General features: G+C 36.0%; 2 protein-coding genes across 3 annotated transcripts; both read right to left on the bottom strand.

The window, feature by feature from the left end:
* Positions 1-1621: 1621 nt before the first annotated feature.
* On the bottom strand, positions 1622-8802 carry LOC132299335 (DNA topoisomerase 2-like). 2 transcript variants are annotated; one of them, XM_059795868.1, is made up of 14 exons: positions 8162-8802; positions 7075-7367; positions 6928-6988; positions 6565-6835; positions 6295-6488; positions 5343-5552; positions 5142-5255; positions 4913-5068; positions 4487-4831; positions 4255-4388; positions 3810-4167; positions 2799-2985; positions 2660-2709; positions 1622-2558 (listed from the first exon to the last, which is right to left on the bottom strand). In XM_059795868.1, the coding sequence occupies exons 1-14, from the start codon at positions 8672-8674 to the stop codon at positions 2133-2135; spliced, it is 3312 nt and encodes a 1103-aa protein (XP_059651851.1). In that variant the 5' UTR covers positions 8675-8802; the 3' UTR covers positions 1622-2132. The 2 variants fall into 2 exon arrangements, with proteins under 2 accessions (XP_059651851.1, XP_059651852.1); XM_059795869.1 differs by lacking the exon at positions 5142-5255.
* Positions 8803-14011: 5209 nt separating this feature from the next.
* LOC132301057 (uncharacterized) lies at positions 14012-15891 on the bottom strand. Its single transcript, XM_059798345.1, has 4 exons — positions 14821-15891; positions 14627-14712; positions 14142-14234; positions 14012-14015 (listed from the first exon to the last, which is right to left on the bottom strand). Exons 1-4 carry the CDS (start codon positions 15889-15891, stop codon positions 14012-14014), a joined length of 1254 nt encoding a protein of 417 aa, XP_059654328.1.
* Between the last annotated feature and the right edge of the window lie 291 nt (positions 15892-16182).

Raw genomic sequence — 16182 nt, 5'->3', positions numbered from 1 at the left:
AATAGAATGGGGCAGGGTGTTTTATTTATGGTAAATAGCCTGTAAAATTTCCAGAATCTAGCATGTCAACTTTTAGAATCTCGTATATTGTTTGTTGTTAAATGCACAGTAAAGATCTTTCACAATTGGATTATTTAGAAGGATATTATTCACTCTTATCTTATTTTATTTTGATCTTGAATTGGATTGTTAGAAGGAAATTTTCAGACTCTATCTTAAACGCACAGTAAATGTGTTTATGAATAACTGTTAATAACAATAGTATAATTGTTCTCTCTCTAGATGTGGGGTGTTCTATAATTTATTATTTAGATTCTTATATTGCTTTTTTTTTTTTAAATAAAAAAAATTTAAATTTATTGAATATAAATTTATTTATACTTATTATCATAATTAACAAAAAGATGATCAATTTAAGTAAATCATACTATTTCCAATTAACTTTCATGTTAGCCAAACTATCAAATGAGATTTTTTTACATTTTTCTTGAAATTTTGTCATGTAAACCAAATGAATCCTAAAACTTTTATTTTACTTTCCCTGTCATTTTAACTTTCACTTTTCTAATATTAATTTCCATAACATTTTGTCATCTAAAAATGGAAGGAATTTGAATGGTTTTGGTCTACAAACAGCTTCAAATTCCTATCCTATCCTAAAATGGTATGATTTATTTTTTTACAAATTCTAATTTATTTAAAACGTAGAAGCCTATTTTAAGTACAATCCTATTCTTTTTCCAATTCAATTTCAATTCCAAATCTCAAAAGAATTTGATTTGAAACAAAGGGATAGTAGTTGATATGATCAGAATTGACCTTCTTTTCTCTAAATGAGTCTTCCAAGAGTGGAAAAATAATACGTCCATAACCATAAAGTAGTGTTTCCTTTGTATGAGACACGAGTGCTCAATTATTTTCCTTTAATGGTTTGTAAACCCCAAGATCTGAATTTAAACGTGAACATAATACTACATATTTGCTTACTTAATACTCCCTCCATTCTCAAAAAAGCCGAGTCCTAAACATATTACTACACATTTACTTGCTTAATACTCGCTCCGTCCCCAAAAAAAGTGTCCCCTTTTTTGAGGGGGTAGAGAGTATAAAATATGGTTCTAACTTCTAATCATACAGACTGTGTTTTGGTGATCGAGACTCGATGACTACTCGGAATGATGGCTTGTACCTATTCTATTCTCTGCTCCATCATGAATTTGGACTCTCTCTCTCACTTTATGGAAAGATTGAAAACTGATCACAATCTGTTGATTTCTAACAACTATTTGGTAGTATGGCAAATCATAATCTTTTGAAAATGGAAGTATACAATACAAAACTGCGATTGCGATTGGTTGAGGCTGAAGAAAAAATGCGCGCGCAAAGATTTGAAGAAGTAGAGGCTCCAGAAAGAGCTCGATCATCGTGAATACTTCAATATGAAGATGAGAATGGAAGCAGATATTAAAGATTTTTTGCCGAAAATGGAAGCTACAAAACGAAATCTCACCAATGTGATCGACTATTAGCAGCATCATGGGTAACTTTTACTTTCAGACACTGAGGTTTCATATGCTGTGTTTTGACGTGTATCTATAATTGACCATTTGACATTATAATAGGTTCTGCAAAACATACAAACCATGAATCATTAGTATCCAAGTACCTAGGCATTTACAAATTCCACACCATAACATCTCAGATTATGCTCTATATAAACCTACTTAGAATCATACTAAAGCAACAAGGTTTAGCAAGACAATCTCTCTCGTGATGAATCCACCAGCGTGGCCCAACCATCAATACATCACTCCAAATCAAACGGTGGTGGTGGTCCTCTGAGAGGAAACCACCACCGGCGTGGCCCTAACTCTCAATAAATCATTCAGATCAAACGGTGGTCCTCCAACCTTTCGCATCAGCGTGGCCCCAACCCTCAATTTCAATCTGTTTTAACTCTGCTGCTTAACAATTAGTCATAATTCAGTTGTAATTCTCCAAAGAGTAGCACTTTCAGCAACTCACAACAGGACAAGTACAACAAGTATAGATGATGATTCACAAGTAACTTCAGACATTTGGCTCCTGCCCAAAATCTTCCCTGAGAAGCTTTTTCAATAACCTCCACAACTTCAGACGGTTGGTTCCATTGGGATACCCTCACTTTCGTCTCGGTGCCTCTTTTTTGTTGGGTTGACTTCTCCTGCAACTTTATCAACAAATTGCTCAAGATCTTTGAACCACATAGACTCGGGAGTTTCTTCTTTCAGATCCTCAATCTTTTTCTTTAGTGTATTCCTAGACTCACATATTTGCTTAAACCCTTCTTCAGTAAAAACAGAAAATGGTAGATCCAGTAGGTATGCATAATCTGCAGCTGCTTCAGGGGTTTTTGTTGTCTTCCCAATCGCTCTAAAGCCTTTCTCTTGCATATCCACAATCCGGTCCTCATTACTCTTGTTGATCGCACTCATCTTTCCTTCTGCAAACAAAGTTATGTACCTAACTTGGTTCTGCAGTTTCAACAATTCCAATTCAAGATTTTCCAGCATAGACTTCTGCACAAAATTAATTATTTTCTTGTTAGCAGCCATGTATACAACAAAGTAACCAAGAAATTCAAATATCTGGAATTTAATTTCATTTTCGACCAACTTGCCTTCCTTTTCTTGTAGAAATCGAGTCTTAGGGGATAGAATTCCTGAAGAACTGCAGAAGGGAAAGAAATGAATTTACAATAAAGCAAAGTTAAATATTATATGCGAAATTAGAAAGTCTCTGTGGTGTCAATTTTATACTTTGGTGAGGGCTGTCATATTTCTTTAGCATGCCTTCTGAGTCGAAGAGGTTCATGTTCCTTAAGCTGATTGTAGTAGTAAGCTTAAATTTCTTCAGTAAACCCTCTTCCCTAGCCTTGTCCAAATTCTCCTTGGTTAAGAAAACTTCAAAATCCACAGTTGTGTCATCACTGTGATCTTTGAAATCCTAACAATTGTATACAAAAAGTAGTAAATACATAAAAATCTATAAATTATATGAAAAACATAACCAATTCACCTCAAATCTAAAATCCTCTAATATCAACTCAACATATGTCCAATTTCTACGGAGTGGGTAGGTGCCTCATTAACTTGGTTTAAAGCTCAAAATAGATTTTCTTCATTCGTCATCACGAAGTGAAAACAAGTGTATTCAAAAGGTTTTTGAAGTAGTTCCGCTGAGGGTGAGGAGTAGAACATAAAAGAAGAAACAAGGCATGATATATTTTTCCAAGTAAAAATTTTCTTAGACAAAATCATGAGAGCTAAATCAAAGAACTATCTTGCTGATAATAACATGAGTACATATTAACAACATGCATGCATAGTTGAATATTAACAACAATTGTTAAAAAGCATATTAACAACAATGCATGCATACTCAACTACACAACAAAACAATGTCAAGCATGCATAGTTGTTAAAAAGCATATAAAAAGAAAGGTAAATGACAATTCAGTATAAACATCTGTATGTAAGTTGAATATTAACAACAATTGCTTAAAATTAAAGGATAATAAAAATAATGTTTCTCAAACAGGATTCAATAATATCCTTAGTTTCAAAAAAAAATTACGAAGAAAATTTAAATCAATTTGAGTACCAAAAAAAAAGTACATATATAATATCTATGGCATTTAAAAACTTAATTATAAAGAAGTGTAGCTTATAATAATCAAGCATAAAAAGAATTCCTATTGGGCCACCAGTAATGTCTGTACGTGTATGTGTGTTGGTGGAATATTGGTACAATAGAGGGTAAAAACATACCTGGATGAATGGATCTTTGCTGTTATCATTCCCTGTCTTGATTGATTCCAAAAATTCTTTATATTTTAGGGTCCATTTTCGGATTGGCAACTCCTCAATCCGAACTGTAGTTTCACTCACTTCTTTTATCAATCCACTTACAATGTAGCAGAGCTCCCCTTCTTCTGTTGTCCTTATATCTATATCTCCTCGGAATCCTTTATACCAGGGTTTCATGGGAACCATTGGATCACCTAGCAGTAAATGCCTCAAATTGGAAACAATCTCTATCGGATTGTAATTGGGGATATACGAGCTCCATCCAGTCCCAATCCCCTCACTTCCATTTACTAGAACCATTGGTATAATTGGCATGTACCTGTATGATAAAACAAATTAGCTTCTCATCTGCAATACCTTCATTACCTACACAATGATCCATTAATCACTGGTAAAAAAGCCTCACCAACAAGGTTCTATAGACTTGCCATCTTCCTCTATGTAGGCAAGCAGACTATTATCATGTTCCGGGAACAGGAAAGGTGTGATAGGAGACGGCCGAGTGTATATACACTGACGATCATCATGATCTTTGCCTCCCTGTTAACGAATGGATTAATGTAGTAAATCAAAATTAAAGCAAACATAATGACTATTCATATCAATTTGGAGAACTGAGTGTTTTTTGTTAGCCTCACTTTCAGACGAGTTCCAAATTGGCCTTTTGGTTGGAGAAGACTTATATTATTGGCGCCTACATAATCTTGTGCCATGCGGATAATGGTACTGGAAGGACTCATCTCACTGTGATCATAAGCCGAATGCTCACTTGCATAATCAGATAACTCTTCAACAGTTACATCCTTGTGAAAGTTGTACTTGAAAGAAGAGAAAAGTATTTTTCTCTGACTTGGTTTAAGGCCGTCAACCATCGAAGGAATTGACCTGTGAAGAACTGTTTCCGAAAACTCTTTAAACCGCCAGTCGACAAAGTTGTCATCATATTTTATAACCTTACATTCCGGATGAAGGTATGTACCAGGCTGCACAATAATAAGAAGAAATTAGAAATAAATTTGGAAACGTCAGATCGTTTTCATCCAAAATGTCAAATGAAGCCCAACCTCAAAACGTCTAAGCCAATCCTCTTTTTCCTTACTAGTTTTCCCATCTTCATCCTTATAAAACTTGATCGACCAATCACTTCCTCGCAAACTTTCTCTCCATAATTCATACTCAGACATGGAATAAACGGATAATGTCCTTTTTCCATTACTAGCCTGCATGTCAAAAGAAAATTAATTCCACTTTGATTAAAATTGAAATATTGAGTAGTTCAGAAGCATTTCATACCTGCACGATCGGTCTAACAGACTCTACTAGAAAAGATGGACTTTTTAGGAGTGATGGCCAAAATAAATTAATAAAATGAATCAATCGCGATTTGATATTGGAATCGTAATGATGCTGAGGCAAACCACAATTAAATCTCCGATCAGTAATGAATATATTATGTATCTCATAATTGTAATGAAAAGAAAACAAATAAGTAACCTGATCCGCCATAATCATCAAGTGACCATATCTCAACGAGTCAATCGTGGCATCTACCATTTCATGCTGGAGTCCAAGAATTTTCATGATGTGCTGAATTTGAGTATTCTCCATGATCTGTTTTTGGCTTGCTTCCATCACATCTAAAAATTTACAACCCATTGAAAACACACCATGGTATTTTGTACCTACTTTAGAAATTCCAGCATCCTGTAAAGTAGGAGTAGATGAGTCAGAATTGGGTATTGTGGATGTGGTGGTGCAGAGAGTAAAGAGAGAAAAAATTGGTTTCACTGCTGGTCTTGAAAAATGTAAGGTTTAATAATGTTTGAAAACTTGAAATAAAGAAAAGAAAATAGTGAAAGGTTTAAAGGGGAGATTTGAAATGACAGTGACTTTGCTGTAATTTGTGTCGCTGACAGTGTTTAACATTGATTTGCATTCCAGCATCTAAAATTGAACAAAAGTTTCCTTGTATATTTTTACTCGATTTAACTCCGACTAAATTTCCAAAGTTGTTGGATCAGTGGAATTTTTAAGTGGCATTTCTTGTGGTAAGCTATTTGCAAACCTCTCAAATGACACAATTGAATATTCATCTCACCTATTTCGGTTGCTGACGTGATTAAATTGGAGAGAGCCACACTCGAGTCATAGAAAAAATAATAATAATAAAATAAAATAAAAGCATTGATTGGTGAAGTCTAAAGATTATTCCATACATTCTGTAAAATCTGCATAGATAATCAAGAAATAAAGGAATATGTAGCTTTAGCGTGCAATTCATTATGACACTAAAATTATTCACCTTCTCAATAAGCATATGAAATATAACATGCACATCACATGGCAAAGCACTATATCTGCATATAAAATATGACATGCACATCATGGGGCAATACTAGAATCCATTGCCAATAGACAGACTTAGGACAGCAGATCATGAACTTACTGCAAGAGCCGCAGAAGAATCTCCTTCGGTAAGAATTAAGGTACACTTGTGAGAGTCTCTGCCCCCCGCATAGTAAGCATCTTGCAGTTTAGGAATTCCAAAGATTCTGTATCCCCTTACTGCGGTATCACTTTTAAGATGCTGCTTGAATCTTTGCAATGATACAAATCTTTCCACCACTCCAGATTTAGCAACTGCAATAATGGTTAAGGTCATACAAGAGTAAATTTAATTTTTTTGGATAAATATCTAATAAATAGTGATGCAAACCTTTCTCTAAGAACTCTTGTGAGAGTTCGCATTTGGACCCAAAACCTCTTTGGACATTGAGTAAGGCCACTTTTGTTGTTGAATTAAATGCAGGGTTGTCAATAACAACATTGATGAACACCCATAAATGTTTCTTCAGATGAAAAGTTTTGACGTTGGCACCCTCGTTCTCAGCATTTATTTTCTCCGTAATGTAAGATGTAATTTGCTCGGTGATGTAGTCCACATGAGCCCCACCCTCGATTGTGGCAACCCCATTTACAAAGCTAACCTGTCAAAACCAATACATCCACATACAAAGTTCAAGCTCCAAAACTAAATGGTAGTTGAGCAGGCTAATAAAGAGGATAATCTTCTCAGTACCTGCTGAAACTGGTTACTTAAACTCACGCAAACCTCCCACCTCTCGACCTTTTCTGCAATCCTAGTGAATTTACTAAATCTGATTAGCAATCCCAATTAAAATATAAGAGGAATAAGAATGATAAATAGCAAGATCATGGAGAGAACCTTGGGAGGTCATTGGGTCTATTCTTGGAGGCATATTTCAAATACATACCAACATAATCAAGAAATGATTTTACAGGAACCTGTTTCCCATTTAATTCAACCATCACAGTCTTTCCAAAGCATCCTGCTAAGTCGATCACCCTCTTTCTCATCATGGCAAGAATATCATATTCAAGATGGGTCATATCGAACTTTGCCAAGTCGGGCTTAAATGAGACCTTTGTCCAGTTTTCATCATCGTTGCACTTCATTATAACAGGATCAGATTTCTCTCCCATGTTGTTTGAGAAAACCTTCAGATCATCACAAAATTTTTATAGGTTAATTTTTTGAAGAGGAGTTTCCATTTCAAATCCAGTTTGATTGACAAGTGTTGCAGCAGGAAAACATTCAAACCTATTCATTTCGACCAATATTTAACATTAAGAACCCTGCTCATCAGAGCCTAAAACTTATAGGCTTAACTGATATTTGCACTTTCTTAAATCCGAAACGCTATATATTAGATGCAATAAAACCTAAAATCACTGCAATTCACAGATAAATCCTTAAACGCTTAAAACCATTAAAATCAGCAATCTAACCCAAAAAACAACAGTTTGCAATATATTATAGACAAAAAAACCTCAAAACCATGAGAACAATCATAAACAAAGTCAAGTATTAGCAATGGTAAAAATAAACTCTAAATCTCCATCTCCTGCCTGATTAAGAACCCACACCTCCAAAACAAATAAATATAAATAATACTAAAGTTTAATAGACCAAAAACTGAGATGGCGCAATTTATTGCATAGAAACATAAACAGTACTCAAATCCAAACCGTTTGAACAGAAAAAACTCAACAAGAAGACAGAATATACACGAACAAAATAGTGAAGTAATTCGATTAAATCAAAGCAAAAGTAAATGTAAAAAAAATTGCCACAGGAAGCATCAACTCTTAAAGTTCAACCCCTCTCAGAGTGCAAGCAATCCCTTCGATGTGTTAGTACCAACTAGCAAAAAAACAATATATATATATATACATGATAAAAATAAAATTGAGAAAAAAACTCCCATGTTTTTGACAATTGTTTCTTATACCTGCTTATACTTCTTCTGTCGCTTGCCGTCGGCAGTCTCAATTACAAACTCGGTGGAGAAGATATTGGTAAGCTTTGCGCCGATCCCATGTCCACCGGCAGTCTTGTTGATGGTATCATAGTATTTGCTGTCACGCTTCAATATGTGCCCTAACATCAGTTCGGGCACATACACACCCAACTCCTTATGAATCTCCACTGGGAGACCAGAACCATTATTCCACACACTGATACAGTTCTGTTCCTCATTGATCGCCACCTTCACTGAGTCCATTGAGGGGTCGCGTTGCTTGTGGTTGAAGGTGTTGACGAGGATTTCTTCGAAGATCTTATACAGGCCGGGGACGTACGTGACGGGTCGGCGGACCATTTCGTTGTTCTCGTAGACCCAGAGGGTTTGGGTGTGCTCTTCGATAGAACCCACATAAATGTTTGGTCGGGAAAGGATGAAGTCTTGGTGCCGGAGCTTCTTCAGGTAGGCCTCTAACTTGGTTTTTGGAGCGGCCTCTGCCATGGTTTTTGGAGCGGCCTCTCTGAATCTGCGCAGGAACCAAAATCGCCGATTCGCCTCTACCCTAGCGCTCTGCTCTCTCCAGATGGCCTCTGCTTCCTCCAGATTTCCCTACCACCGTTTGATTGGTGTCAAGTATTTTGGTCATTTATAATATATACACGCGGACCACCCTGTAGTTTTCAAAATTATACCCATGTCCATTACAATAAGGGAAAAGTGCAAAAAAAACCTCTGAACTATAGGTAAACATGTAAAAAAACCTCTGAACTACACCCCTTGAACCATGCAATTTTGTTGCAGATTGCCCCTTCCGGCCACCGTCCATTGAAAATTCACCGTTATTTGAAGCACGTGAGATAGAGAGTGAATTTTATGGACAATAATGCCCTTTGAAATTTGAAAAGAAGAAATAACCCTTTTGTGATCGTTAGGGCCAAACAAGCCTTGTATATAATAGTATATACACCCCCAAATCATTATATAAACACCCCCAATTTCTTAAAACCCTAGTTAACCCAAACTCAGAAAAACACTAAATTGATTCCCCATATCAACCTTATACATCTGTTCGTGGTTAGATCCCCTCTCGCTCACCTCTGTTCGTGATCGAATCAAGTCAAATCCAGTCTCTATCATGGTCTACTCCTCCCTCTAACCCAAACTCAGAAAAACACTAAATTGATTCCCCATATCAACCTTATAAATCTGTTCGTGGTTGGATCCCCTCTCGCTCAACTCTATTCATGATCGAATCAAGTCAAATCCAGTCTCTATCGTGGTCTACTTCTCCCTTTAACCCTCTGTTCGTACTCCAGTGAAAGGTAATCCCGTCTATGTCATTGGGTCTATACTGGTATGTGTTGGTATATATATATATGAAGAACTATAGGTAGCCCATTCTCTCCTCTCTTTTCTTCTTCCTCCTCCTTTCTTGCTCTCTGGTCTCGTTCCTCAATCATGGAGTCTCTCAGTTCGATTTCTAAAAATCAAAGAGAGTGAGTCATTCGTAAAATTTTAAGGGATTTGTATTCGTAAAATTTCAGTATATCAGTTTATATATACTTACAGAGGTTGTGTAAATATAGATCTCTTTTTTATTTGGCTCAGTATGTCATGAATTTTTTAAGGTGTTTGAAATGGACAATGTTGGGTTTCCAATCATGAATAAGAAGTGTTGGTGTGGCCAAAGAGCTTCTGTATTCATTTCTGAGTCCGCGAACAATCCTCGTAGGCTATATTTTAAGTGCACTAGAAAGGTTTGCAAATACTTTGAACGGGGGACTCCTCCTGCTACCCAAAATAACATTCGAGCTCCAAACTCCTCTATTTGCTTATGTTGTGCCTCATGCAGCTCATCCCTTGCCAAAAGAAGCTCCTCGAACAGCTCTCAATTCAGTTGCAAGTGTTATGTTTATTGGAAGCCTTATTTTGTTTGGGTTCTCTGTTCTAAATTTTTTTGTTGCTCTGATTATTAAGTGAAGCAATGTAGGAAGATGAGGCCTATCCAGTTGAAGTTAGGACTGTTTTGGAGGTGTGGGGTTGCTGTATGATATTTTTGGAGGTTTAGGTTGTATGGTTATATGCTATGTAGGAAGATGGGGTGTATCCAATTGTAGTAATTGTGTTAATAAATGAAATGCTATGTTTTGATTAATGCACTTTTTGGAGTCATGTTCAGTGTTTGTATATTTGTGTTATTGATAAGTGATTTAGTGGTCAATGTAGTTAAGTTATAGTTGAAGTCCTATTATGGTTATTGCAATGTCACAGAAGACTTATAATTTAATGCAGTGTTTTACACAACAGCATTCAATTACTTGCACTGACAGCAAAAGTCACTGCATTTTGATACACTATGACCTGCAATTCTCTTACACTAGAAACATAAAACCTATGAAATGATAAACTTGTCCAATGACCACCTCTTTAAAACCTATTAAAACAAAACTTGTCAAATGATCACTTATTTAAAACTTGTTCAATGACAAAAATTATCCAATGACCACTTCTTTAAAACCTGTTCAATGATAAACTTGTCCAATAATATGTCATGGACCATAACCTATTAAATGAAAACCTGTTTAACAAATGACACCAAATTATAACACTTTGACATTAAATGTTAAAACTCTTAAATGAAAAACAATATGAATTAATAACATAGCATATTATAACATATCACTTAACATTCTGAACATCAACACCACAATAGGTACTTAATAACAAAGTTTTCACATCCCGTGAACATAACAATCACTAAAAAGGGGGCTCAGTTAAGGTTAGCATTAGCCATTACACCAAATTACAGCAACAATTGACAACAGGAAGTTCATAGACACAAGTGTCCATTAACCAACAAAACCAAAAGTAGAAGCTGTAATAATTTGCCATCCACCAACAAAACCAAAAATAGAAGTTGTATTAACTGGCCATCCACCAAAAAAATAAAAAAATAAATAAAACCACCAACATTAGCTGCTATCTTCACTACCAACATGCATAGCCACTGTCCATCATTCCACCAACAAAACCAAAAATATAAGTTGTAATAACTGGCCATCCACCAAAAAAAAAAAAAACCACCAACAGTAGCTGCTATCTTCATTACCAACATGTATAGCCACTGTCCATCATTCCACCAATAAAACCAAAAATATAAGTTGTAATAACTCGCCATCCACCCAAAAAAAAAAAAAAAAAAAACCACCAACAGTAGTTGTTATCTTCACTACCAACATGCATAGCCACTGCCCATCATTCCACCAGCAAAACCAAAAATATAAGTTGTAATAATTAGCCATCCACCCCCCCTCCCCCCCCCCCCAAAAAAAAAAACCACCAACAGTAGCTACTATCTTCACTACCAACAGGCATACTCATTATCCATCATTGACCTATCAATAATCCAAGCAACTATACATCAGTTATTTGCACTCATTACTAACATATAGTAAACAAAAGGGATTGTTTTCATCATACTTAGAAGATGATGCTTGTGTCAACCCAGAAAATGATGCTTGTGTCTGTGACAACTGAGAAAATGGTTTATTTAGAACCTAAAATGAGTATCAACAAGTTAGCTAACGTGAAATAGACTGTATGTAGTATTAACATGTTAGCTAATTTGAAAAAGATTGTGAATAAGTTATATTAAATTAAAAGTACCACTTGGTTTGAAGGTACTGCAGCTAGAACCTCAAGTCCTCTTGTTCTTCCTCTACTTCCTCTTCTTTTTCCTCTACCTGTCATCCCATCAGGTCCTCTTGCTCTCCCTTTTCCAAGGATGGGTGGTCTACCTCCCCTTCTTGGTAGAGGTCTCTAAATCACCAATGGCTCAGGTAATTTGCACGTCTTTAAGTTATGACCACTCTCCTTATATTTTGAACACTTTAAACTGTTCTTTGACCTGCTAAGCTTGGTTGCACTCTTGGGGTCATCATTTTTTTTATTCCTAGCCCTCTTTGGCCTACCTGTGGGTTTCCTAAAGTGTGGTGGCAGTAGTGGGTTAATAGGTTCTGTTTTCATCAACCTTCCCATTGGAATGGGCCGGATAATACCAGCATAAGCCATAAGGTATGTCTCTCTGTGATAATATGGGTGAACATATGCCTCAGAGGAGTCTCTCTTGATAAATATGCAAGCTACAACATGCCTACAAGGGATACCTGATGAGCGCTGAATATATGCATATTTGAGCCCCTAAATATACGTATGTTAAGGCCTAAAGTGATACTTTTATCCATAGTTAGACTGATTTATGTTTAATGTATGTGTACAAGTACTTTCCCAGAGAAATGGTTAAAACCGGGACTTTATGATGATATCAAAGCTACAGAGTTGTTGCCGGTCATTTAGAGTAAGCCGAGAGCTTAAATGGTGAAGTTTGAAGAAGTTCAAGCCCCAGAGCTCGAGCCTAAATATTAAGGCTTGAGCATCACAACAAAGAAAAGAAGAAAAATCAATAAGGCATTAAAGCTTGAGCCTTGTACCTTGTTGCTCGAGCCTCAACATAGGGTGCTCGAGTCTTACCTAAAGGTGCTCGAGCCTTGACCTTCAAGCTCGAGCATGAGGTGTCGGAAGTTGAAGAGTTGATTTTAATTAAAAGGCTATGCTCCCAGGTCTCGTGCCTAACCCCAAGGATCGAACACCATTCATTGAAGCTCGAGCCTTAAGTCCTAAATGCTCGAGCCTGGTACCTAGTGCTCGAGCCCATGAAGCTTGGATCGAGTAATGTTAAAAGATTTCAATCCCAAAAATATTCTAAGTGTTGAAGAAAAAGACACTTCGGAAAATAGTTGAAGAAAATTGGCTAAGTGTCAAAGTGAAGATCGAGCACCAATTCTTGATGCTTGAGCATCAGTCCAGAGAAGCTTGAGCTTGAACCTTAAAGTTTCGAGCCTTCCATGACATGTCAGATTTAAAGTACGGGATTGTTCTCTTTATCTACCGTATCTCGTCCCAGATGGGCCAGAAGACTTAAAAGCCCACCAGATCCTTATTTTCTTCTATAAAAGAAAGCGTAAGCCTTGATGGAAGGGGTCCGAAATTTAAAGTCTTATTACGGTGTTATTCAGAAGGCTGGTAGCGTGGTAACTTTTAGGGTTTCCACAACCTTAGAAGTGAAGATCCTGAGAAGAGAAGTGCCGTCCGTGATGATGAAGACAACTCCAACACAGATGATATCTGAAATCGTCATGAGTAGCTAATTCCTCTCTTAGGGCACTGATGTAACCCAATCTAGTATTATTGTTTGATTGTTCTTTAGTCTGGGATTATTTCAATATATTATGTTTTCTTGATTATATGACTATAAGCAATTGAGACAACTCAATTGGTTTTCATGCTTTAATAGAGTACAAACTGTTATTACCTTGTCTTTGATATAATTGTTTGTCTTCTATTCTCAACCTATCTTATTGGATGGTATCTGGCGGAGCCCTACCGACCATAAGAATAGAAGTCATATAATAGTGTTCCAATGTTTTTTATAAAAGAATGTTTTCATAGTCTATGCTTAGGAAAGATGGATTATTTGCAAAATAGTTAAAGTAGTTAAAGTAGGTAGGTGGATAGTCCATGCGAACCGCAGATAAGTTATAGTTAACTGAATTTTGTAAAACATCTTTCTTTAAAATCCAAATTAAACGAATGTTATTGAGTTCAATTCATTTGAAAACATAATCGGTTAAATTCCCAGAGTTGATACAATTGACGATAGTATGATGATTGTGGTGAAGTCAAAGCCCTAAGATTTCTCTCTCTGATTACTTAGTTTAATATTTCAGTTTAATTTTAGTTTGTTTTTAATCGTGACAACCAAACAAACTTTCCAACCAGTTACCTGTAAATGAATAGGACTAAATTAAAGACTGAATATAAATTTCTTCTCCTTGTGGGTTCGACATCTCTTTCTATAGCACTATTCTACACGGAATTGTTCTATTGCGAGTGGTAAAATTAGACATACATCAATACTCGTGAACTGCCACACTCTACAGCTGCATATTCTTTTATCAATGTCAACTGCCTCACTAATACCATAACATTCAACCTCATACTTCTGTTCACCAGCATAATGCACTTTACACATTCTAGCTTGGTGCTTGACTTTATTGAGACTCTTTTGTATTTTTGGACATAACAAGCCACCCTGTGATAGCATCCACTCTCTCTTACATTGAAATAATCCATTCTAGCATGTATATTATTGGCTTATCCCTTGCCTCAATGATTACTGCATTCCAACTTTCACGTATGTTATTAATGACCACATTATTTCTCGAAGTGTGTGTGAAGCTTGGCCTTGACCACAATTCAGTTGGCACCTTTTTCAACCACTCATAAACTTCAACATTTAATTCCCTTATTTTCTTCATATGTTGCTCAAAATCAGCCTTGGTATATGCTCTTGTTGTCTCCCATAACAGATTTTTTAATTGTTGTCATTTGAACCTGAGCTTGAAATTCTCATAAAGATGTCTGACACAAAATTTATGGTCTGACCTTTTCATCATATTATCAAAGGTTTCTACTAAACCCTGTGTATGAGACAAAATAGCAGAATCAAATATTAAGTAAATAATACAAAAATTGAATACTTAAATGCATGAATTAAATAATTAAATACATACACTATGAAATTGTACCTTTTGTCTGTCAGATATGAAGGTTATACCATGGTAAGGTCTAACTGCATCCATTAATTCTCCCATAAACCATTCCCAAGAGTCTTTTATCTCAGAATCCACCACTGCAAATGCTACTGGGAACATTTGGCCATTCCCATCATTGGCAACTGCACTCAATAGGTGTCCACCATATGGTCCCTTCAGAAAGCAACCATCCACACCAATTAGTGGCTTACACCCTTTTTTAAAACTAGTTTTCATTGCAGCATAACAGATGAAGACTCTTTGAAACCTTCTAATGTTCTCAACAGTACTTGGCTCAGTTTGTAGTTTGACAACACTGCCTGGGTTGGTTCTTAATATTAGACTACAATAATCTCTCATTTTCTGATATTGGTTTGCTTCATTTCCCTCAATCATTTTTAAAGCCTTCATTTTAGCCCTAGACACTTTGTGTTTGGACATATCAATGTCCATATCAGAAGCAATAGTACTCTTAAGTGTACTCAAAAACATATTTGGGTTTATTCTGAATTGTTTTATGTATTTGTTTGCAATGTAGGAAGATGAGGCCTGTGCATTGGTGTGAAACCAAAGGCAGTTTCTATGTTCCTGCAGATAAATCTTTACTATCAAACAGTTTTCATCTTCTGGTTTGCTTACATATATCTTCCACCCACAGTCAGCCTTGCATACTACACTTACCCTATCTCTATCATTCCTTGTGAACTTTATATCAAACTTTCCCCTCAATGCTGTCACTCTCAATACCAACCTAAAATCTTGAGTTAACCCAAACCTCGTACCTATTTCTATTTCCTTTTCTCCAAAATCTCTTGAAGGAATATAATCTAAGTATATAGAACCACTATCAATTCCTTCATCATCAGATCCATTCAAGCTTATCAACTCATCATTGGGACTATATGGGCTTGACACATGAGCAATAAGGTTTGTTTCAGGTATAACATAGTCCCAACCTAAATCATCATTTAAGCCTTCCTCATTTCCTACACTATTTAACAAAGGTGCAACAATGTACAACATCACTTTGTTGGTTTCCCTATGGGCATCATGGTCATAAAACATTCTAAATACATCTAAGTCACACTATACTTCTCTAAAGTTTTGCCACTCATAGGGTACTTTGTAAAAAACTTCAGTGATCACCCCATAACCTAACTTAGTTGCCATCTCTTGAACCTCAATAAATGACATCTTGTCAGAGTCAACTGTGATACCCTTCGAATCCGAGACACGGGTTGATCAGGCCCAGGCCCAAACCCGAGGGAATATCAAACAATTAATATTTTATAATGAACATGGAATACAAAATAAATTAAAAAATGAAATTAAAGCTGGAAGAAACTAAAAATAGAA

Source organism: Cornus florida, unplaced genomic scaffold (assembly GCF_030987335.1).
Source record: "Cornus florida cultivar Cherokee Brave unplaced genomic scaffold, ASM3098733v1 CherokeeBrave_3.0.0_Hap2_Chr03, whole genome shotgun sequence".
NCBI classification, from domain to species: domain Eukaryota; kingdom Viridiplantae; phylum Streptophyta; class Magnoliopsida; order Cornales; family Cornaceae; genus Cornus; species Cornus florida.
This window is presented reverse-complemented; position numbering and strand designations above follow the sequence as displayed.

Excerpts from the sequence above, each read along its gene's own strand:
- LOC132299335 (XM_059795868.1), bottom strand. The coding sequence starts at position 8,674 with ATGGCAGAGGCCGCTCCAAAAACCAAGTTAGAGGCCTACCTGAAGAAG. Across the intron at positions 7,368-8,161 it reads GACAGAAGAAGTATAAGCAG|GTTTTCTCAAACAACATGGG; the intron begins GTATAAGAAACA and ends GATGATCTGAAG. Across the intron at positions 2,710-2,798 it reads ATATGACAGCCCTCACCAAA|TTCTTCAGGAATTCTATCCC; the intron begins GTATAAAATTGA and ends TCCCTTCTGCAG.
- LOC132301057 (XM_059798345.1), bottom strand. The coding sequence starts at position 15,891 with ATGTTTTATGACCATGATGCCCATAGGGAAACCAACAAAGTGATGTTG. Across the intron at positions 14,713-14,820 it reads TCATATCTGACAGACAAAAG|GGTTTAGTAGAAACCTTTGA; the intron begins GTACAATTTCAT and ends TCTCATACACAG. Across the intron at positions 14,235-14,626 it reads TATGAGAATTTCAAGCTCAG|AAGTATGAGGTTGAATGTTA; the intron begins GTTCAAATGACA and ends GCTGGTGAACAG.